The 21,279-nt window shown below is 43.1% G+C and overlaps 2 protein-coding genes across 11 annotated transcripts in view; both read left to right on the forward strand.

Moving 5' to 3' along the window:
- LOC112224374 (myosin phosphatase Rho interacting protein) overlaps nucleotides 1-4,543 on the forward strand; it is a 71,379-nt gene extending 66,836 nt beyond the window's left edge. For 2 of the 4 annotated variants that reach the window (XM_024387887.2, XM_024387891.2), the window contains 6 exons: nucleotides 1,114-1,273; nucleotides 1,362-1,475; nucleotides 1,588-1,674; nucleotides 1,808-1,973; nucleotides 2,599-2,684; nucleotides 3,484-4,543. In XM_024387887.2, coding sequence (XP_024243655.1) covers nucleotides 1,114-1,273; nucleotides 1,362-1,475; nucleotides 1,588-1,674; nucleotides 1,808-1,973; nucleotides 2,599-2,684; nucleotides 3,484-3,552 — 682 coding nt within the window. In that variant the 3' untranslated portion in view covers nucleotides 3,553-4,543. Of the gene's footprint in view, nucleotides 1-1,113; nucleotides 1,274-1,361; nucleotides 1,476-1,587; nucleotides 1,675-1,807; nucleotides 1,974-2,598; nucleotides 2,685-3,105; nucleotides 3,178-3,483 lie in introns of all 4 variants that reach the window. The other 2 variants (XM_024387889.2, XM_024387890.2) reach the window with 2 other exon arrangements.
- Nucleotides 4,544-6,626: 2,083 nt separating this feature from the next.
- On the forward strand, nucleotides 6,627-19,065 carry si:dkey-94l16.4 (transcription factor 20). 7 transcript variants are annotated; one of them, XM_042306085.1, is made up of 7 exons: nucleotides 6,627-6,951; nucleotides 7,501-7,549; nucleotides 8,648-11,172; nucleotides 12,963-13,065; nucleotides 13,996-14,045; nucleotides 16,034-16,077; nucleotides 16,361-19,065. In XM_042306085.1, the coding sequence occupies exons 3-7, from the start codon at nucleotides 8,653-8,655 to the stop codon at nucleotides 16,428-16,430; spliced, it is 2,787 nt and encodes a 928-aa protein (XP_042162019.1). In that variant the 5' UTR covers nucleotides 6,627-6,951; nucleotides 7,501-7,549; nucleotides 8,648-8,652; the 3' UTR covers nucleotides 16,431-19,065. The 7 variants fall into 7 exon arrangements, with proteins under 7 accessions (XP_042162019.1, XP_024243660.1, XP_042162018.1 ...); XM_024387892.2 differs by lacking the exon at nucleotides 7,501-7,549 and having other exon boundaries at nucleotides 6,628-6,951; nucleotides 16,034-16,107; XM_042306084.1 differs by lacking the exon at nucleotides 7,501-7,549 and having other exon boundaries at nucleotides 6,628-6,951.
- Nucleotides 19,066-21,279: the final 2,214 nt, after the last annotated feature.

Raw genomic sequence — 21,279 nt, forward strand, 5'->3', positions numbered from 1 at the left:
GTTTCAAAAACGTTGATCTGTTATGATTTTTACTGTCGGAGTGTTGGGCTCCACAAGACAATTTTGTTTGTCCTGCCCTGCTTGGAGGGGAGGGAAACTGTCGGGCGAGTGTCGTGCACTACTTCCAGACGTAGCGGTCGAGACATGAGAAATTGCCAGCTTTACATTACAGTAATAGATATATTCTTTGGATTTATTTTGATACCTTTCGACAATCTCCTATTTTCGTCAATGGCTCTGTTCATTATGAAGAGGTCTCTGAGTTTATACGTGTTGGGCTGATAATTAGTTGTGATGACGTGTGAAGGCATTTCGCCTCGCCTGCCCAATCTGCAAAGGTCATGATATCACATGACACATAGTTCACCTCAGTCACAGGTGTAACTGCAGATGTCCTGTCATTGCATATTATGAACATCAGTTTGAGCAGCAAAACAGCGTTGGGGGGAAAAGTTGTCCATCTGTCAAAATGGGGATATTCAAGATAAATAACTGAATTTTGCAATGTCGTCTTTTTCATTCAAGTTCAAACCCAACCCAGAGCCATGGGAATGAAGGGTTGGGCAAAGCCCGTATGTGAATGTGACTGTCTGTGCCTTGCCAGCTGTAACTAGGGCAACCTGGAACTGTGGTGGCGGCTAGTGATCTTGCCAAGGCTGGAATTACAGACAGACACATTTCCAGTTCTGTCAGGCCAAGGGCGTTTCATCAGTCTGTCTGGTGTTTATTAAGGAACTGATTAGGAGCAGTCTGGCTCGGTCTGTCTAGATACATTGAAGCACCACTCCAGTGTCTGGCCAGAACTAAAATATGAAGGAAGGAGTTTTTGTAATTTCCCCCTTCCGAACCGGAGTCTGGCTCCTTACAAGGCGTTTCCCTACCCACCCTACAAAATGAAGGAGTTTTCTATGCTCTGTGCTACTATTTCCTTTGGTCAGCTATTATGAGGGAAAAGAGAGCTCAGCATGGTCTTTGGTTGAGTTTCCTGAGTGTTGCAAATATAAAGGTATGGTATTGATTGGGTGAGTGTTTTGCCTTGTATGGTCTGACTTACCGAGTGTTTTCCTGTGTTCACTCTCTATCTCTCTCCCCCCCTCCCCCTCTGTGTTGCAGAGAGGAGCTGTGTTCGTTCCAGAGGGAGATCGAGGTGCTGTCAGAGCAGTACTCTCAGAAGTGTCTGGAGAACGCCCACCTGGCCCAGGCCCTGGAGGCTGAGAGACAGGCCCTCAGACAGTGTCAGAGGGAGAACCAGGAGCTCAACGCACACAACCAGGTGCACGCACACACACACCCAGGCACACACACACCCTGATAATAGTCCTCACACTTACCATGACACCTAATGTGCCTTGTGTCTGTAGGAGCTGAACAACCGTCTAGCTGCAGAGATCACTAAAATGCGCTCTATGGCCACTGAAGACGGGGGTGGAGACGCCTGCAACGTCACACATGGGAAGGAACTGTACGAGTTAGAGGTAAGCTCCTCTCGAGGTGAACCCAAGACTCTTCCTGTTTGTCAAAAGGGTACAGTTCTTTATGCACAGCTGAAATTTGCCACTGAATCTTAGTTTTCCTCTTCCTTGCCAGGTGATGTTGAGGGTGAAGGAGTCGGAGGTCCAGTATCTGAAACAGGAGATCAACTCTCTGAAGGATGAACTCCAGGTCGCCCAAAGAGTAAGTCCCAAGTTATCTACAACTGCTTTTTATAGTTTTTCAATGTATTTTATACTATTTTCTCATTTTTTTTAATGCTGAGGTTGTATTCCTCACCCAACCTCCCTAAACTATGTATCCTTCGTCCCGCCAGGATAAGAAGTATGCAACGGACAAGTACAAGGACATCTACACAGAGCTGAGCATCGTGAAGGCCAAAGCAGAGCGAGACCTGGGGAGGCTCAGAGAGCAGCTGCAGCTGGCCCACGAGGCACTGGGGGAACCCTCACTGGAGGAGGTGGAGAGGGCAGGAGGATACGGTAGGAATATAGAAAACTTTCTATCCTTCTACTCCATATGTTTGCTATAAATGACACCCTATTCCCTACATAGTGTACTACAAATGGCACCATATTCCCTACATAGTGTACTACAAATGACACCCTATTCCCTACATGGTGTACTACAAATTACACCCTATTCCCTACATATAGTGTGCCACAAATGGCACCATATTCCCTACATAGTGTGCTACTTTTGACCTGAGCCCTATGGGTCCTGGTTAAAAGTAGTGCACTATATAGGGAATAGGGTACCATTTGGGACACATGCCATTGCCCTGAACACTGACCATTTTTCTCCTTACACATAGCACTATCACCTCTGAGCATTCAACCTTTTGATTGGTTGGTGGTTGTTTCGGTCATGACCAATGTGCCACAATGCCTCAATTTTAATTTGGTCTCTGAATTTACATAAGAAATAATCTAATGTCAAATATAGTCCAGACGGTCTCCAACCCGGCAACACACTGACCCCCTTTCAACAAGCAGCCAGAGAAGTCTATTTATTACAGTAGCGTCTATAGTATACAGTTCAGAAGCTGCAACTAGCCCCTTTTTCCAAATGACTTGTCGTTAAAGAAGCTGTCTGATATCTCATCAGATATCATGAAGTCCAAAAGCAACCCTGACATTCTCAAGATGGCGGCTGCTGCCGCAAAACGCTCAGAGCGCACCATGAGGTCAAAGGTACGTCTTCTAAACACCTGAGTAAGACATCTTAAATTGATTTACACAGTAGAGGAGAAGTTTCCCGCAGCTGAAGGTTGTGTATGGAGACGGTTCAATAGGAGCCAAGTGCCATTGACCTGTGACACACTGCCACCTTCTGGTTAACTACTGCAATGCACTGCAACTTTTTACTTCCCCAGCATGTGAATGTACTTTATTGGGTGGGTTATTGGGCCTATGAGGATGCAGCAGTTTTGTTATATTACTCTTAAAACCTTGAAACAATCCCTTTGTGCATCCATTTCAGTGTGGGTTAGACTGGTTCTATCAGATGTAGAAAAAAGTGTACCAACACGTGTCAGGAAACCTGGTAAGTGTGGTGAGGTGTGTTTCACCTCTTACTCTCACATGCCGGTGTGTTTCCCCCTTCTGTCCTCAGTCTGTGGCTCGTGACATGCCCTGGGACAGCTAGGGCTGCCTGAGGACCTATAGGCCTACCCTTCTCCTTTAGGTAATTTACCCAACCAGACTATAACGAACAGGATGCCAAAATCACACATCGTTAGTGGGTTTGAATGGGATCACCTTTTTTATTTTTTATTTGCTGCCATTGGGACCTTACAGAGAAATATCACTTTAACCAAGGAGAGAAATGAGTGCACGTCTCTGTGTGGATCATTGATGATACTCCTCTCTGTTTGCATCAATCTGCTTCCTCAATGATTCAGTCCTGTCCACTTTAAAGTCACAATCAAACCTGACCATGGTCATGAACATTTTTTTTTTTGTGTGTCTCTGTTTCTCTCTCTGTCTCCAGAGTCTTAAGGAAGGTCTGACGGCCGAGCAGCGACTCCATCTGTTTGACAAAGACACAAAGGAGTTCTGACAGCGTCGCCTGCGTTGAACCGCTCCAACCACCCTGCTGCATGTTTAGAAAGCCCACTATATTTTAGCTAGGGAATGACTTATTTAGAAACACACTGGTCACCACACACATCGTATATTCAAAAAAACATGGTATGAAGATTGAATTTTATGTCTCGGCTCAACATTCCATGCACTTCAGTTACTGTGACATTTTGTTTGTTTTTTGTTTCCAGCGCCATGTCTTACTGTAAATAGTCTGTACTGTTTTTAATGAAGCATCTATCATGCAGACACTAAAAAAAGATGGCTGTGTAAGCTACTGTTTTAACTCCTTAGTCTGTGTGAATAGCCGAAGGAATAAGTGTAATGTTGTAATGGCTAAACACAACTACATAATGACGGAATAATTACTTGCATATTGATGGAATAATTACTTGCGTAAGCAAACCGTAGGAACAATCCTGCCTTCAGGCCTGCGTATTATGCTAGGTGAGGTCATGTTAATTCTTCTTTCCACCCCCTTATCATTTCAGCACAGATTAATGTCTGGCTCAGTAAACAAGCTATGGAAAGAACATGTTTGCCTGCATCATTGTACAAGTAAACTATCTGCTACGTTGGATGTTGCTCCTCCATTGTCTGAGTTGTTGGCTTGTATATGATTAATATTAACATCATAGAATATGTTTTCTGAAACATAGGACCATTTTTAAATTACCCCTGGAAGGTGACTGCTGAATAAATACATTATGGATGGGATTTGCTGATTATACTATAAATATATACATTTATATAATTGTTTTCCTTCTCTGTAATCTTATTGGTCCAGCTGTATGGGAGGATTTGGTTTGTATGTAGTCTTGTTCAGTGGCAATCTCTTTGTATTTATTTAAATGTTTTTGGATTATTGTCTCACATGGCATTCCCTCTGTACTCTACTATTGTAAATATACAGCCAATGTACACCAACTGACAACAGGTTTATTAGCAATAAATATTTTTGCACCCTGTCTTTTCGTTGTTTTCATCTACTACTCTGTATTACTCATTTTCCAAACTGATTAAACTAACCAGCATTACGTAGTTAAATTACATTGATCATCTAGACTTTGCACAGTTCAGATGTGAGAGGACTGCAATCATATACTACTGTAGGTTTCCTATCAATAACTTGTGCATTCGGAAAGTATTCAGACATTTACTTTTTCCACATTTTGTTACGTTACAGCCTTATTCTAAAATGGATTACATGTATTTTTTACCTCAACAATCTATGCACAAAACACCATAATGACAAAGCGGAAAAAAGGTTGTTTGAAATGTTCACAAAATTATAAAAAATAAAATACCCTATGTATTCAGACCCTTTGCTATGAGACTCGATATTGAGCTGAGGTGCATCCTGTTTCCATTGATCATCCTTGATGTTTCTACCTGGGGTAAATTCAATTGATTGGACATGAGTTGGAAAGGCATACACCTGTCCATATAAGGTCCCATAGGTGACAGTGTGTCAGAGCAAAAACCAAGCCACGAGATTGAAGGAAATGTCCGTAGAGCTCTGGGACAGGATTGTGTCGAGGCACAGATCTGGGGAAGTGTACCAAAAACTGTCTGCAGCATTGAAGGTCCCCAAGAACACAGTGGTCTCCATCATTCTTAAATGGAAGAAGTTTGGAACCACCAAGACTCTTCCTAGGGCTGGCTGCCCAACCAAACAGCAATTTGGGGAGAAAGGCGTTGGTCAGGAAGGTGACCAAGAACCCGAGGGTCACTCTGACAGAGTTCCTCTGTGAAGATGGGAAAAACTTCCAGAAGGACAACCATCTCTGCAGCACTCCACAAATCGGGCCTTTATGGTAGAGTGGCCAGACGGAAGTCACTCCTCAGTAAAAGGCACATGACTGCCCACTTGGAGTTTGCCAAAAGGCACCTAAAGACTCAGACCATGAGAAACAAAATTATCTGGTCTGATGAAACCAAGATTGAACTCTCTGGGCTGAATGCCAAACGTCACGTCTGGAGGAAACTTGGCACCATCCCTATGGTGAAGCATGGTGGTAGTGGCATCATGCTGTGGGGATGTTTTTCAGAGGCAGGGACTGGGAGACTAGTCAGGATCGAGGGAAAGATGAACGAAGCAAAGTACAGAGATCCTTGATTAAAAACCTGCTCCAGAGCGCTCAGGACCTCTGACTTGGGCGAAGGTTCACCTTTCTTACAGGACAACGACCCTAAGTGTAACCGATGTGAAATGGCTACCTAGTTAGCGAGGTGTGCACTAATAGCGTTTCAATCGGTGATGTCACTTGCTCTGAGACCTTGAGTAGTTGTTCCCCTTGCTCTGCAAGGATCACGGCTTTTGTGGAGCGATGGGTAATGATGCTTCGAGGGTGGCTGTTGTCGATGTGTTCCTGGTTCGAGCCCAGGTAGGGGCAAGGAGAGGGACGGAAGCTATACTGTTACATAAGCACAATGTAAAGACAACACAGGAGTGGCTTCGGGACAAGTCTTGAATGTCCTTGAATGGCCCAGCCAGAGCCCGGACTTGAACCCAATCGAACATCTCTGGAGAGACCTGAAAATAGCTGTTCAGCGACAGTCACGATCGAACCTGAGAGCTTGAGAGGATCTGAAGAGAAGAATGGGAGAAACTCCCCAAATACAGGTGTGCCGAGCTTCTAGCGTCATACCCAAGAAGACTCGAGGCTCTAATCGCAGCCAAAGGTGCTTCAACAAAGTACTGTGTAAAGGGTCTAAATACATGTAAATATGATATTTCAGTTTTTATTTGTAATACATTTCTTAACATGTTTTAGCTTTGTCTTTATGGAGTATTGTGTATAGATTGATGGGTGGGAAAAAAAAGGTCAATCAATTTTAGAATACAGCTGTAACGAAATGTGGAAAAAGTCAAGGGGTCTGAATATTTTCCGAAAGCACTGTATATATGTAGGCACCCCTTCAAATTTGTGTATTCGGCTATTTCAGCCACACCCGTCGCCGACAGGTGTATACAATCGAGCACACAGCCATGCAATCTCAATAGACAAACATTGGTAGTAGAATGACGTTACTGAAGAGCTCAGTAATCACTCCAGTCAAACTCCACGCAACATTCATGTCTTGAACGCTGCCCGCCTTTCTACCTTCCCATAATGCTTCACTGTGTTCGCCAGCTGACAAATGCTGTTCTTGAAGTGCAGCTCACGCGCGGAGAGTAGCAAAGTAGCTACAGCCAGGGATTTTTTAATTTTTTTAATATTTTTTTTTATCCCGTTTACAAAAGTGGATTTTTTTTTTAAAGATATAGTTTGGCGTTTTATGGTACTAGCAGATGGGGTCTTGAACGAGATGTTGGGTGGGACTCACTGTTGAATTGGACGTTTCTAAAGCCCCCCCACTCCTTCCCGTTTGGGTAAGTTTCAGTCTCCGGCAGCGCAGTATGCTCGCTCTTTTGTTTCATATGAAAGGCCTAGCAAGTTAGCTTAGCAAATTAGCAAGTTAGCTTAGCAAGTTAGCTAACCACGAATAAGTCAACGAGGGTAGTTAGCTAGCTATATTCGCTAGATGCATCACTTCGCCGTTATGTGCGGGGAGATCGATCCCCAAAGCTGAGTGGCACTATATCCAGCAAATGTTCAAGTATTGTATTATGATAGCCACCAGCCATCCACCCATTGTTTCACAATAAGCTAACGTTGCCATATCATTTACAAATTAACTTGTCATGTCAGATCCAGAGCAGAGCATTAGCTAGCTGCAGTTTGTGGTACGCGGCTAACTATCTAACTTTGGCGTAGCACATCGCGAACTGGCTACATTTGATAACCAGAACAGCACTTATCCTGTTTACTAAGTGAACGTGTCATGTATGGTTCATGTAATAACTAGCGAAGTAGCTAGCTGTTCTTGTAGTGGCACGATCATCCTGCACATTTGACTGAGTGAAGACACACAAATGTAGGTAATCCAGGACTAATAGCTGTCGCCTGTCAACTGCCATTCCAGTTCCGGTGAGTGAAACTAACTGCTAAACGTTCTGTTCGTTTGTAAGAGGGCAGAGGGTTTCGAAGCCAGCTGTCAACTTGTTACACCAACTATATTTTGGTGCATTTCTAGCAAACACTTCTGATTTGACTATTTTTTCCAGCTCAGCTTGGTCACTACGCGCTAGTGTGCAATTTGTTGTTCAGTATTTGCATAACTCGTGGGACACTGACACTGATCTTCAACAGTACGGAAAACTGAACTTTGACAGCCAACGGAAACGTTAGCTAACCTTTTAGGTCTGACTTCTGTGTTGTAATTTTGAACACTGAACGTTTGCACTTCGGAGATTTTACTGAAGATGGGAACATTTAACTTTCTAGTTAGCAAATGATCTAATCTATTTGATATAGCTAGTTAGTTGTTGATAAGTTACTATGTAGCTAACGTTAGCTAGCTAGAAAGATAGACAACGAAAGTTAAAATCCACTGCTGGCAAATGTGCTTCTGGATGATGGAACCTAGCCTGGAGACCCGACGTTGGATTGAACGTCGAGCATAAATGAGGGTTTGGATCAGGAAAGTTTCCTCTCATTAACGTTACCTCTACAAGCCAGAACCTTGATTAACATGATATGTTAACTTTACCGGTTGTCTGTGCGATTGGTCCTTTTGGAGGTAGGATTGTGAATCAATATATCCCCAAGAACGTGTAATTACATCAACTTTTCAAGTGCTGGTAGTGCATTCAGATTTATCACCTGAACTATATAAACATGTGCATGAGCTCGGGAAGTATGCATGCGCTTTGAAAAGTTGACATAATTATACTTTACTGTGAATATTGTCTCCTATTCCTACCTGCAAAAGGACCAACCGCATGGACAACTGGTAAATTAAGTTAAAATATAATTTTATTTAACATTCTGGCTTGTAGGGGTCGTAAAGAGGAAACTTTCTTGATCCAAACTCTCATTTATGCCGGACCTAGAATTCAAAGATATTCATTGTCAGGTTTCCAGGCTAGATGGAACTCAATCTAGACCTATATCCAATCATGTTCCCACTGAGGTCAGCAAAAATAAATACAATGTCAACATTTCTGTATTTCTGCTCAATTTCAGTTGCTATGGAGCAACCACCGGGGGACTCTGATTTACAGCCCCAAGACCTCTCCTCCACCCGTAGCCTCCCTGCTGCCATAGACCTGACCACGAAAGGTGAGGTTTGCCTCGTAAAAGCCAACTCCATGGAGGCCCTACAGGTGGTCAAGCCTCCAAGCTGGTACCCAGGCTCTGGGAGCAGCAAGGGACTCTCCTTCCCAGAAACTGACCCCAACCACAAGCTTCAACCAGGAGACCAGATCCAGCCGAACGATGCCTTCTCCAACACTACAGTCACCCTCTCTTATGTAAGCAGGTCTCATATCTTTTCCACTCATGACTCTCTCTCTCACCATTCCTCTCTCTACGGCGTACCGTCAATCAGCAAGTTCTCAACAATGGATGGCTACCTGCAGCAGATGGACAGGCCTCTGGGCTTAGCGCCCCAGTCTGAAATGTTTGACTCTATGCCTCCAGCCCAGGTGATGGCTGAGAATGTGGCAGGGGTGTGTCTGATGCAGCAGTGTCATGAAATCAACAGCAGTCGAGTTGACAGTAATGGAAGCGTGGAGAAATACCATCCTCATCAGAGAGCGAGTTCAATCGAACACAGTCTTTCTCAGGACACAGACGACAATGCAGGACTGCAGAATGGCAGGAGTAGCAGCAGCAGCAGCTGGTCTAATTCTGCAATATGTATTGATTCCTCTCCAGAGCCTCTCATTACAGACATGGTGGAGGAAGGACAGAGGGCTGACTCAGAGGTTCTCTTTTTCATCTCATCTAGAACAGAGGAGCCTGTCCTCATCCAGGACAGCATGAGTCCCAGGGACCTGTGTTCTCATAGTAGGGAGTATATCAGTCCTCTGGGGGACACGGTCTCTCCCTCTACCTCACTGGATGACGTACAGAATGTGTTCATTCTGCCTCAGGCCTCCTGCTCACCCAGCTTTGAAAATGATGGTGATAATGCACCAATGTTAGATACCAGCAAGGACTACCAGCAGCAAGGACATAAACCCAAGGCAGATTCAGAGCCTATTGTTGACTTGACAGAAGACAAGAGCACTCTCCCAGAGGTTTTAGAAAAGAAACCAAAGGAGACGACTGCTTCTCACTTGAATGGTAATGCAAAGGCAGAGCAGAGGACTTTTGAGAGGAAACAACTTCCCCCTCGCTCTGGCAGGGGAACAAGGTTAGAGGCCATAGTGATGAACATAAACCCTAACTGGTATAAAGTATCCACTAAGAAGCCCAAGGCATCAAAGACCCAAACCCAGCCTCTGACAAATCCCCAGACTCAGAGCAGTCCATCTAAAGCCGATGTTAGTCCTAACAAACAGACCTCATCTGTAGGGAAGAAGAAAGTCCAGAATAAAGCAGCATCTAGCTCAGAGGGAGAGACTAAAGTAAAGGCAGCCGCAACGAAAGGCCGTCTGGATAGCATTAACAGGAACACAGACAGTTGTAAAGAGTCTACGTCAGATTCTGAACACACCCGTTTTTCCAAATATCCACACAACCACAGTATATCTCCAAAAACCTCCAGCCCACCCTTTGCAGATCCCGAGCCCTCTGAGGTGGATGTACTGACTGTATCACCGCCACTTAAAACATCTCCAAAAACCCCTGGGAAGCATAAAGTGAAGACTGCATGCAGGGAAGCATCTTCTCCCACAGCTAAAACAGCGAAGGTGACCCCTGCTCCCAAGAAGAAACGGAAGAAACCCAGACTGGGCAAGTTTTCCGCTATGTTCTCCCCTCAGGAGCCTGAGATAAAACTGAAATATGTCAACTACAAGGAGGAGAAGAGGGATATGAGGAGGGACACTTTCTCTCCTTTCATCCACATGGGCCTTAATCCCTCCTCCACCTCCCCTGCCAACTGTACTGTCATCAACTACCCTGAGGAGGAGAAGCCCAGGCAGAAGAAGGGTCAGGGGCAACTGCAGGCTGAAGGCTCTGGGTCTGGGGGTTTCATCCCTGGGGCTGTACCCTCCACCTCCTGCCTCCAGCTGGGCCGCATCTCCACCCATAGCCAATACCACAGCTCCCTGGTCTGCTGCCTCTGTAGAGGCTCGGCTAACGCCATGGACCTGGGGGACCTTCACGGGCCCTACTACCCTGAGGGAAACAGACCCAGCGCTAAACCCCCTACTAGGACCCCAGGCCTCAAAGAGGAGGATTTCAGTGACTCTGACTCGTCCTGCAGCATGAGAGGCCGGGGCAGAAAGTGTGCTCGGCCCCCGGGGGTCCCCTGGCCCCACAAACCAGGTCCACGGTTGAACCAAGAGGGCCTGCTGGGGAGGTGGACTAGCAACAGTGACCCTTCAGGCAGCCCTGCAGCAAAGAGGGCCAGGATTGAGAATGGGGCTGGGGTTACATCTGAGGCTGCAGTAGAGGACTGGTACAGCCCCCCTGTGGTGCCTCTAGACCCGTGTGAGTACTGGCTCCACGAGGACTGTAGCATCTGGTCTGCAGGTGTGTTCCTGGTGAAGGGGAGGGTCTACGGTCTGGAAGAGGCGGTCAAGGTGGGTCAGGAGACGGTAAGTTTAAGTCTTGCAGCCCAGGAATAGATGTGCCTCTGTTTAATTGAGTCTCTGTTGATTTATGATTGGGGTGTATACGTTGTATTCGGACCCTGGACCTTTTCCACATTTAGTTACATTACAGCCTTATTCTAAAATGGATTACATAGTGTTTTCCCCCTCTAATCTACACACAATACCAAATAATGACACAGTACTTTGTTGAAGCACCTTTGGCAGCGATTACAGTCTCGAGTCTTCTTGGGTATGACGCTATAAGCTTGGCACACCTGTATTTCTGGCGTTTCACCCATTCTACTCTGCTGATCATTTCAAGCTCTGTCAGGTTGGATGGGGCCGTTGCTGCACAGCTATTTTCAGGTCTCTAGAGTTGTTTGATCGGGTTCATGTCCAGACTTTGGCTGGGCCACTCAAGGACATTGATACTTGTTCCGAAGCCACTCCTGCGTTGTCTTGGCAGGTTTTCATCAAGGATCTCTCTGTACTTTGCTCCATTAATCTTTCCCTGACTAGTCTCCCAGTCCCTGCTGCTGAAAAACATCCCCACAGCATGATGCTGCCACCACGCTTCATCGTGGTGCCAGGTTTCTTCCAGATATGACGCTTGGTATTCAGGCCAAAGAGTTTAATCTTGGTTTCATCAGACCAGAGAATCTTGTTTCTCATCGTCAGAGTCCTTTAGGTGCCTTTTGGCAATTTCCAAGCAGGCTGTCGTGTGCCTTTTACTGAAGAATGGCTTCCGTCTGGCCACTCTACCATTACATTTCTTTATTTTTTTTTTATGTACTTAACCTTTTATTTAACTAGGCAATTCCGTTAAGAACAAATTCGTATTTACAATGACGGCCTACCAGGGAACAGTGGGTTAACTGCCTTGTTCGGGGTCAGAACAACATATTTTTACCTTGTCAGCTTGGGGATTTGATCCAGCAACTTTTCGGTTACTGGCCCAACGCTCTAACCGCTAGGCTACCTGCTGCCCCAGACTGGTGGTGTGCTGCAGAGATGGATGTCTTTCTGGAAGGTTCTCCCATCTTCACAGATGAACTGTGGAGCTCTGTCACCATGACCATCGGGTTCTTGGTTACCTCACTGACCAAGGCCCTTCTCTGATTGCTCAGATTGGCTGGGCGGCCAGCTCTAGGAAGAGTCTTGGTGGATCCGAACTTCTTCCATTTAAGAATGATGGCCATTGTGTTCTTGGGGGCCTTCCATGCTGCAGACATGTTTCTGGTACCCTTCCCCAGATCTGTGCCTCGACACAATCCTGTCTCTTAGATCTACGGACAATTCCTTCGACTTCATGGCTTGGTTTTTGCACTGACATGCACTGTAAACTGTGGGACCTTTTATATAGACAGGTGTGTGTGCCTTTCCAAATCATGTCCAATCAATTGAATTCACCACAGGTGGACTCCAATCAGGTTGTAGAAACATCTCAAGGATGATCAATGGAAATAGGATGGCCCTGATCTCAATTTTGTCATTATGGGGTATTGTGTGTAGCTTGATGGTGAAAATGTATTTGATCCATTTTAGAATGAGGCTGTAACGTAACAAAATGTAGAAAAGGTCAAGGGGTTTGATTACTTTGACTGCACTGTATGTAGTGTTCTTCATCTCCCATAGGGAATATGTCTGTTTTAGACATATTTTTACAATTGGACTTTTACCATGTTTTTGTAGAAGTGTGTAATAGTATGAGACTTCTCTTTAGCAATGTAAAAATATTATAGCAACTTGTATTTTGGTCTTGGCCTGGAACACAAGCAATTAATTATATTTAGTGTTTTCAGACATGTTCTCGCTGCCATAACCCGGGTGCCATGTTGGGCTGCTTCTTCAAAGGATGCCTCAACAAGTATCACTACAGGTGTTCTCTACAGTCAGGTGAGTCTCCCCCTCTTTGTCCCCATCCCTAGCTTGGGACTCTTCTACTTCTGCTTAGTAATGGGCCCAGTTCCAATACTTGTGCCAAAGAAGGGAGGAGGGAAGGATGGCATTTGGAAGCATCTCAACCAGGCATCCAGGACTAGGGAGTGTACTGGGTCTTCACATAAGTCTGCCATGATTCTAATGCAGGATTGTGTGTATAGTGACTCCCTGCTGTGTTGACACCTATTAGTTCTCCAGCCTGTTACTAGCTGCTACAATATCTGACTGATGGCGCCGAGTTCTCCTAGTAAACATTACCAAGCCTAGTCTAGCAGCCGAGACACGGGTATATTCATCGGGAAGCAAACGGGCTGAAATGGGGAGGGACCTGAATTTGTCCAATAAGAAACGCTTGTTTTCGTCTTTCCGTTGCAAAACGTTTTGCCACGAAGAGTGTTAGACTACAGAGGACCTGCAGTCTGTTGCGTGCCAAGGCATTCAAATGGGACTTGGTTTCAGTCAGACCAAAAGTTTGAGCCACCTCAGTGACTGATAATATTCGTAGTCTTTTCTGAGATGTGATTTATCATAATGTTGCTTTATATCTGTATCTTATTCAAACAGACATCCAGCAACGTTCCCTGATTGTCTATTTTGTGTGCCGAATGCCATGTTCCACAGTCTGGTAGAGGGGTGTTTCAGTTGAAGATTAGGCCTAATACTGTGGTTCAATAACAGTACGGGCACCCCAGCTCCACGGACGTGCCCTGTATGTTCTGTAAATGGCTGTTCTAAGCGGAGGTGTGTGTTGCAAGCTCTCTCTGTTACAACCTATCCCTATCTGTAGCCTGTTGGTGTGTGTGGGAGCTGGTTCGGCTGCTGTTTGCTATTGAGCCATCTGATGAATCACTGTCTTTATTGATCCAAGCATTCTTCTCCCCACAGACTGTGTCCTTAATGAAGAGAACTTCTCCATGAAATGCACCAAGCACAAGGTATGAATGGTTGATTAATTGAAGTGACTGCTAGGTTTGATCCTTACTAAATCTCTCTCTCTGTCTGTGTGGTTGTCTGTGTGGTTGTCTGTCTGTCTGTGTGGTTGTCAGTGATTTCAGTCTCACTGGATTGTACAAATATTAGCTTTGTGGAAGAGTTGAAGCTGGCATGAAGCCAACAATTTATCAATCCTCCATTTTATGATTTACTGTACATCGCTAAAATGAAGTATAGCTTCAGTTCAGCATTGACTTACAGCCTGAATTGTAAATGGATTATATAGATTTGTTTCCTCACCCTTATATACACAGTAACCCACAGTGAAAACATGTTTTTAGAAGATTTTGCACATTTATTGAAAATTAAATATAGAAATATCTTGTTTATTTATTCACACTCGTGAGTAAATACTTTGTAGAAGCACCTCTGGCAGTGATTACAGCTGTGAGTCTTTCTGGGTAAATCTGTAAGAGCTTTCCACATCTGGATTGTGCATCATTTGACCATTTATTATTTTCAAAATTCTTCAAGCTCTTTCAAATTGCTTGTTGATAATTGCTAGATAACCATTTTCAGTTCTTGCTAGATTTAAGTCAAAACTGTAAGTCGGCCACTCAGGAAAGTTTACTGTCTTCTTGGTAAGCAACTCCTTGTTTTAGGTTATTCCCAATCTGGCCCTCATAACATCATGGCCACCTCATCTCCAGTTTCCAATTGGCTCATTCATTCCCCCTCTTCTCCCCTGTAACTATTCCCTAGGCCGTTGCTGTAAATGTTCTGAGTCATCTTACCTGGTAAAATAAGGGTTAGATAATGTATTGTCCTGCTGAATGGTGAATTAATCTCCCAGTGTTTTGTGGAAAGCAGACTGAACTAGCTTTTCCTCTATATTTTTTTCTGAGCTTAGCTCCATTTATGTTTATTCGTATGAAAAACCTTCCAGTGTTTAACGAATACAAGCATACCCATAACATGACGCAGCCACCCCTATGCTTGACCAATATGGAGAGTGGCACTCAGTAATGTGTTCATGAATTTGGCCAAAACATAGCACTTCTGTATTCAGGCCTATTTGTTGTGCAGCGTTACTTTTTAATGCCTTGTTGCATACAGGATGTATGTTTTGGAATATAAATGTGTATACTGTACAGGCTTCCTCCTTTTCACTCTGTCAATTAGGACAGTATTGTGGAGTAACTACAATGTTGTTGGTCCATCCTGAGTTTCCTCCTATTACAGCCATTAAACTATGCAAATGTTATAAAGTCGCCATTGGCCTCATGGTGAAATCCCTGCGCAGTTTCCTTCCTCTCTGGCAACTGAGTTAGAAGGACACTTGTATCCTTTCTGGTGTAGTGATACACCATTCATAGTGTAATTAAAAACTTCACAATGCTCAAAAATATATTCAATGTCAGGTAAAAACATTTTTACCCATCTACCAATGGGTATCCTTCTCAAGCCATTGGAAAACCTGCCTGTTCTTTGTGGTTGAGTCGTCTACGGTTGATATTCACAGCTCGATAGAATTATCTGTAAGGTCACTCAATGTGTGGGGTACAGAGATGAGGTAGTCATTGCAATTTATTATGTGACTTGTTAAGCACATTTGTACTCCTGAACTTATTTAGGCTTGCCATAACAAAGGGGTTGAATACTTTGATTCAAGACATTTCAGCTTTCTGTTTTTAATTCATTGGTAAAAAAAAAAAAAAACGTTTTTAATAAATACACATTTACATTATGTGACAAATCTCAATCCATTTTTAAATTCAGTCTTATACAACAAAATGTGGAAAAAGTAAAGGGGTGTGAATACTTTCTGGAGGCTCTGTACACAGTCCCTGAAAAACCAGAAGGGAATGAACATTGGGATTAGATTTCTCCAGCCCTTAGCCACTGCTAGTATTGTACAGTACACTGATCTACTTTCAGTGTTACATTTTTTATTTTCACTGGGATTTTGTGTGTACGCGTTCCTCCCCAGAACAAGTCATTCAAAGGCCCTCCTGGGAACAGAAGAGATGACAGGTGACACAACCAGGACACAGACTACACATGGTCAGTGGTTCTGTTACGTTATACACAACAGCACCACCTCTCTGCTGGTCTTTGTCCCCACGAAATTCAGCATTACTGACCTGTGTGTGTGCGCGAGTCACACATTATTGTAACATTCTTTAATAACAATGATGGTAGTGGGGCATTTCTGTGTATATCCAAATCATGAAGTGCTAAATGTTTAAATATCTTTGTTTGGAAACATGAATGTGTTTTTCTTTCTTTAAAAAAAATCAAATTTCTTCCGTTCCAGGGTGTTCCGCAGGGTTTCTCCTATGAGCCCGGTAACCATGGTGACACTGGAACGCTGTCCTCTGATTTGAAAGCTGGCTTGCTACTCCTGCTACTTGTTCTGTTGCCTTCAAGTGATACACTGCGCTGCACAGACTATGCAGAAGACCACGGCTGTCCTAATGTCCCGTTACCTCTGTCCTTCTCATGGGACTGGACAGGTTACGGAGGCTGCTAGATGGGCCAATGACTGAACAGAGGAGTCACTCTTGGCCCAAAGCCAAGGTTACCATTAGAAGAGAGATGTGTTCACCTCGCTTACAGTGGCGTGCTAAACACGTGCTATTGCGTTGTAATTATTTATTAGGAAAAAGGATTCTCCCCTTTTTTTATTTGAAATGTTGACAATAAAATTGGAGTTATTTAATTTTGTAAGATTTCTAAGTATGTGATTTATATATTGCTTATTTATTTTTTGGGAATCTTGTTGCTTTTGGTTTTACTTTGCAATTGACCTGGAGGTGTTTGTTATTGAAGGCCGGTTGGGTCATGTTATTTGACGGGTCAAATAGGGTTATTTTAACCTGTGTTTTTGACATGCAACGACCCGAACAGACTTCCATAGTTTGTGTCTTAAGTTATTAGTAAGAACCAATGCTAAAGATTCCACTTGGTAGAGGAAGTGATGGTCGAATAGGGGTGGTGTGGAGACGGTGCAGAATGGTCTCGTATTTAGATCAACCACGAGTTTTTCTACAGAACCATTTCTGATTACAATACAGGTACTTGATATCTTTTCATAAAGACCATACTTTGCTACGAGACTGACAGGTTTATTCTTATGTGATGAAAACAATATCGGTTTTAGTTCTGATTTACAGTGGGCGGAAGTAGGCAAGGTGTACATTTCAACTGATTTTACTTGCACTATGTTTTGTCAGCACATTTGTATAGTGGATATGAAGAATTGAGGGAACTGTAGCTTGTGTGTATTGTTCATTCATCCTGTGACTGTACTTCCTCTAAAGAGGATGGAAGTCGCTGAAAGCACTTTGGAGTGGCACTTGCCATGACTGCAGTATGATCTCCAAAGCGGACTCACCCTGGCCTGTAGCATCTAATTCAGGCACTGCCCCACATAGTTGTTGGTATCGTCAGTAGAGAGAACTTGTTCATCTGTTTTCATTCCATTGACACCATTCCTGTATTTATCTCTCAGCTGTCTGGGACTGAAGTGATTGGTCCACACCTTCATTACCGGTCATCTGATCTGCTTTCCTCTTCTGATTTTTTTTTTTACTGAGACACAATTGATTTATTTCTCTTCTAGAATTACATTTCCAATGATAATGCAAGCCAATACTCACAATACTTTACACATGCATTATTTGTTTGAACAAGGGCACATGCTAGGACCATTCAACTGTCACATGATGTAAACTGACTTGATTTCAGATGACCTCTGTTGTCTGTAGAATTCCAACAAGTATAGGCAGAAGCGCTACAGTCAGTCTGTAGTTTATAACCATCGACCACATTTTACATCAACCTTTACCAGGTAGCTGTTGATTTGGTCAGAATGGTCATCTTCAACCTTCTCCATTCACCTGTTTGTCTGAAGTCGAACCCTCAGCTGAACTCTCCTAAAGCCTTATCACTGCTACTAGACCTCTGGATTGTCCTACTCATTTTCACCGACTTTGTTGCAAAGACAAATCAGTGTGTGTCCAGTACATTGCCTTTCTGTTGGACATCCACACCGCTAACCAGGGCAGCTCGAATGTAAACCAAGCAGGTCTGATAGACTGTACATTTAGAGATGTCACTGTGGTTGGTTAATGTCGGTTGTGCTGCCTGGTGGTTAGTTTCTGCGTGTACTTTTCTGTAGTGAAGTAGGAGAGGCAGTGCTGTTCTGAGACCTGTGAGGTCTGTACAGGGAGACCGAACAGTGGTGACGGTGAATGTTACAGCAGGCCACTCCCCGGGAGAGGATTCCTCACATAGCAGGAGACACACGTGTGTGTGTGTCTGTACCAATATCCACATTAGTATAGCACCTAGAATGAAGCAATGTATTGGGCATGAATTCTAAGTGGTATGGTTATTGGAATGTAGCTAGCTACACATAAAAACCTCTTCTTACCTCCATATCTGGTTATATTGTGCCATCTGTTTTTGTTTATTTTTTGTATGTATTGCAGTGAACCCGAATTTGTCATACTTTGCTAAATGAGCGCCAAACGCTCTGCTGTTCCTTATTGTCACAGCTGCTTTATTTAATCAAACTTATGCATTGTACCAGATGGGGCATTTGGATTGTTATTTTCATGGTTGTAAAAATGGGTTTGGTTTGTAATATTGTTTTCATGTCTAAATCTCAGGGCTGGGTCTCAATTATTCAAATGATTTGTGTTTTTGATTTGACCTAAGAAATGTTATCACACATTGACTGGAGCAATGCTAACAGTAGCAGGATATTGATCATCACAGCAGAGGCTATGTGTTGGCTACTATAACCTTTTCTTTACAGTCTACTGGTTAAACCTGTTCTTGATACATTTAGTTGTCAGTTGTGTTATGGGTAACGTTTGACAAGGCTGCCAGTGTCACTTCTCTTTCCCTCTTTATTTTAAGGTGACTTTACAGGTGTTATTTTGTACTGTGTGGGTTTACCCCTGGCTAACAGAGCTAGATGTAACTGTAAAATAAACATTTTGTTGCATCCCCCCTTTTTGTGTGTGTGTGTGACAGCCTCATGATTTTAATAGTTAGAGTATGGACAACCAACTGTTCAAACTTGACATTTTCTTAAACTTCCCATAGAACATGAATCTTCATATTATTGCAAACACACTGCTAGTGCAGAGATGCTGTAACATGGTACTGTTGCAGTTGCTAAATGGCCTGTGTTGTGATCTGATGTAATAGCTAGAAATGTAAGAAGAGTATGTCTGTATCTCCTGCAGAATACTGGGACATCTGAGTCCAGGGAACAAACTCACACCGGCATTCATTCCAACCACAGTTTTAATTTTTTTGTCGACTAAATCAGAGCTTACAGGGAAGACGGTTGTATCGCAAAGACGTACTCAGACTCGAGTTCTTGCGCTGTGTTGCCCTACTCACTAAAACACCACAAATCATGATGCCGCATCAATATGTCACTACATACAGACAGGAACTCGAATACACACGTTGCAACACATTACATCATGATAGCTTTGCAGAAACCTGTCTAACTCATCTATTGGCTACAGCTATGGTTTGCAACCCAGGTTTTAGCCTTCGATTTGAATGATTAGTTGAATCAGGTGTGTTAGTGTTGGGCTAGAATAAAAGCCTGCACACCTAGCGAGTCCCCAGGACTCGGCTTGGTGACCGCTAGCCTCTAGAGAAACAACCCCAGCCCTGTGCATCGGGACTGGAAGTAAGGTCATAGGTTGTCACAAGGTGTAGTAATCTCACTACCCAAGACACTGATGAAAGGTCAGTGGAGTTTTTCACCCTTATGGATAAGGTGAGGATTTGGGGAGGGTAAGCTGATCCTAAATCTCTGCCTGAAGCCAACTTCTACCCGGAGCATGATTGAACAATACTTCAACTAGCTACAAACCTTACTGAACAGTTCATTGTTGGAAGATGTCAAACCACAGAGGGAAAATAACTTTACTGACTGTTACACGACATTCATACACCCAATTATGAAGAACAGAATACTACAGCTTGTGACAGCAAACATTTTTTTTTTTTACAATTGTTTTCCAGCACATAAAGATTTATGCAAATATGTCTGGAAATCACAACACACATTTTATTTTTTAAATCTTATTTCTGACTTTAAAATGACTAATTCATTACTCTTGTGATGTTTTGCTTGGCAAGAAATTGAGAAATCCTCTCCAGATGTCCCTTGCAACTTCTCAACACTTGGCAATTTAGAAGCTACACACTTCATCAAAAATGCATTATTTTGAGAACTACAGTATCTAAACTATTCTAGAAAATCTAGGATTCCCAGGCTCAGTAACTTAGCTCTAGATCCTAGTTCTTACTGGTGAGATGGAAACACAACATCAACAGCATACAAACACAACATTGAATAAAAATGAACTATTATTGTTTTGTCTGGTATTGAGCCCTAAGATGTCTCGAGGTAATAAGACCAATATTTGCTTCAGGACATAATGCAAGAAATTGTGCTACAGCTAAATTCCACATTACAACAATCTTGACATAACTTTTTGTAAAGCCAGTTAAAATGATTCATAAAGATATGTTTTAGTTACTCATCATGCAATTGTTTTAAGATGTGACTGTGTACTCCACTGTATTTTTCAGCTTAAATTTAAAATGCTAAATAATTATAAAAATCCAAACAATACTCTATTCATCAGCATTAATACATTAAAAAAAACAATCAAATAAATTGATTAAAATGTGTAAAAATGAAGTAGATATGTGTGTGTTAAGGTGCAGGGATAAAGTGTTGGAAATCATTTAGAGCTATCTGTCATCTTGACTTGCTGTGGCAGAATAAAGTTAAATACATGAATCTAAATGGTCCCACTTTATTTGGATAGTCCCATATAGATGATCTACAGATGGTCATACTATCAACAAACTCTATGTTGATAAGCAACTGCTTGCTAAGTTTGCGCTTAGGGTTATGTTTAGAATAAGGGTTAGGATAAGGGTTAAGGTTAAGGTTAAGGCTAGGCTTAGTGGATAGCAAGGTTGGGGTCTATCTATTTGAATTCCAGGAAATTCAAAAAGTAAACCAAATTCCAATTCCAAATGAAAAGCATTGAAGAGAATTGGAATTTCAGTGTACTTCCTGAATTGACTGGAATTGAAATGGAATTGACCCCGACCCTGATGGACAGTTAGTTGAAATGTTGACAGGTATTGTCTACATCGACAAACCACCTACTTGGGACTATC

This window comes from Oncorhynchus tshawytscha, linkage group LG25 (genome assembly GCF_018296145.1).
Source record: "Oncorhynchus tshawytscha isolate Ot180627B linkage group LG25, Otsh_v2.0, whole genome shotgun sequence".
NCBI lineage: Eukaryota > Metazoa > Chordata > Actinopteri > Salmoniformes > Salmonidae > Oncorhynchus > Oncorhynchus tshawytscha.

Excerpts from the sequence above, each read along its gene's own strand:
- si:dkey-94l16.4 (XM_042306085.1), top strand. The coding sequence starts at position 8,653 with ATGGAGCAACCACCGGGGGACTCTGATTTACAGCCCCAAGACCTCTCC. Across the intron at positions 14,046-16,033 it reads TGAAATGCACCAAGCACAAG|AACAAGTCATTCAAAGGCCC; the intron begins GTATGAATGGTT and ends GTTCCTCCCCAG. Across the intron at positions 16,078-16,360 it reads GGGAACAGAAGAGATGACAG|GGTGTTCCGCAGGGTTTCTC; the intron begins GTGACACAACCA and ends CTTCCGTTCCAG.